This window comes from Acyrthosiphon pisum, chromosome X (assembly GCF_005508785.2).
Source record: "Acyrthosiphon pisum isolate AL4f chromosome X, pea_aphid_22Mar2018_4r6ur, whole genome shotgun sequence".
Classification (NCBI taxonomy): Eukaryota; Metazoa; Arthropoda; class Insecta; order Hemiptera; family Aphididae; genus Acyrthosiphon; species Acyrthosiphon pisum.
This window is the reverse complement of record NC_042493.1, coordinates 17,809,071-17,811,210: the sequence shown is the minus strand read 5'-3', so window position 1 is coordinate 17,811,210 and position 2,140 is coordinate 17,809,071. Positions and strand designations below refer to the sequence as shown.

The 2,140-nt window shown below is 30.6% G+C and overlaps 1 protein-coding gene across 1 annotated transcript; it reads right to left on the bottom strand.

Moving 5' to 3' along the window:
- Positions 1-230: 230 nt before the first annotated feature.
- Positions 231-2,106, bottom strand: LOC100574083 (putative nuclease HARBI1). Its single transcript, XM_008180598.1, has 3 exons — positions 1,874-2,106; positions 373-1,169; positions 231-247 (listed from the first exon to the last, which is right to left on the bottom strand). Exons 1-3 carry the CDS (start codon positions 2,104-2,106, stop codon positions 231-233), a joined length of 1,047 nt encoding a protein of 348 aa, XP_008178820.1.
- Between the last annotated feature and the right edge of the window lie 34 nt (positions 2,107-2,140).

Sequence of the window (2,140 nt, the reverse complement as noted above, 5' to 3'; positions counted from 1 at the left end):
CTACTTGCATTGCAAAAATCTAGCATAAAATTGAAATTCAGTGATTTGTAATGGACATTTAACTTTTTTTTTTTGATTATTTTATATTATTCAGCACTTGTTAGTTGTTGAATACTATTTAATTTTATTACTCGTTAAATATAAGTACTTACATTTTTGATTTTATTATTTTTCTTCCACTAAGGAATTTGTTATTTATATAATTAAGCAAAATATTTAAATAATATTTACTAACCACTGCTTTTCACTGAGGTTTTATAATATACTAACAATTTTATTTTTATTTTATTCAATCTGGTCACAATAAAGTATTAAAATAATTTAAAAAGCGGTTTCTATGTATTGATTGATTTCTTCCTTGATCGTTGATACCATGAGGTTGTTCAAATAACGTTAGTGCAATTTCATTTTCTTGTTCTTCAGTAACTCTAGGCTCATCATCTCCAAACTTACGAGCAATGTTGTGCAGTACTGCTGTGGCCACTATAATGGCTTGTACTGTATCCATGTTTCTTACATTTATTTCTAAACTCAATATTGGAAATCGTCTCTTCCAGACACCATATGATCTTTCTATTGGATTTCGAGTACGAATCTGTGACTCATTAAAAGTATTTTCAACGTTTGTAATTGGATTTAACATAGGTGTAATCATATAAGACTGCATTGGGTAACCACTGTCAGCCACTAAAACACAATCTTTGAACTCTCTATTATCAAAGTGTTGTTTAATAGCAGAGTTCCGAAATATGTTAGCATCATGACTACTACCTGGCCATCTAGCAACTATGTTTTGTATTATCAATTTTGAATCGCAAATAGTTTGTACATTCATAGAGAAAAATTGTTTCCTGTTCCGAAAAATGTCTGCATCATTACCGCCTAGGGATCTAATTTTGATATGAGTACAATCTATTGCTCCAATACATGATGGGAATTTCGCAATATTGAAGAAATCCTGCTTAACTGTACGTATTTCATCATCGGTTGTTGGAAAATGAATGAAATCCGGTCTAAGTGCTGCTATGGCCTTTGACACTTCTATTATAATTTTACCACCAGTAGTTTTATGAATTCCAGCAAAATCTGCACAAGTTGCTATGAAAGAACCAGTTGCATAATACCTCAACGTCATCAACAGTTTTTGACTATGTGTTACTGCATTATTTCTGTAAAATATTAATTTATACAATTAAAGATTACACTATTTATTTTTTATGTGCTTATGTTTACCAATTTACTATTCAAATTGAAAAAAGAAGCAGCACATTAAAATCTATCACAAGTAATTAGAACTTGATTTTATAAAAGTGTGTGGAGGTGGTCCAAAATCAATAGATTTTCCAGTAAACATTTTTCCTATCCATATTACCAATTATATTGATGATTATATGATATTCAGTAGTTCGGGTAAAAACTGCAACCTTGTAAAATAATCAATTCTGGCGTCACCACAAATGTCAAATTTTATAAGACACAAAAACAAAAAAATTTCCAGCCTACAACTTCTTCATACAATATTTTAGACCAAGCAAGTAAAACAATTATATACAATTACACACATTGGATGTACTACACCAACAAGATGTAGAATAGTAAAAAATTTTAAAAGATCCAATACAAGGAACATATTAAATGCAATATTTTATTTATTACACATTGAAGTGTTAAACTTATTTAAATGCATAGTTATGATGTAAAATTTTAGGTTTGATTCAAATTATATAAAATCTTATGCGTTGGTATTGATTCATAATTTGCAGGTTACGGACTACCTACTATTACAAAGATCAATTTTAAATTGGAGGAGCAACAAAATAACCAAATAGTATATCAAATAACTGAACAAAAAAATCTTTTAATACACACTTACCTACTGGTTTGTGATACGATTTTTGGCTTTATTATACGTAGGAGAAACTTGACGGTATCTTTGTTCAAACGAAACCTATTCAAAAATTCATCATCTCTCCATACTTTAAAATGGTCAGGTCGTTTGCGAATAATTTTAGCACGCCTAGGGAAAGCTACAAGTTCCGCCAAATGATCAAAATCATCGATTGCTTCGTCACTTTCGTCGGTGTCTGAATAGTCGTCAACATCCATATAGTCTAGTGCAGTGGCGTCCGCAGGGGGGGGG

Coding starts and splice junctions, on each gene's coding strand:
- LOC100574083 (XM_008180598.1), bottom strand. CDS start 2,106: ATGGATGTTGACGACTATTCAGACACCGACGAAAGTGACGAAGCAATC. Junction 1,170..1,873: donor ATCGTATCACAAACCAGTAG/GTAAGTGTGTAT, acceptor AATATTTTACAG/AAATAATGCAGTAACACATA.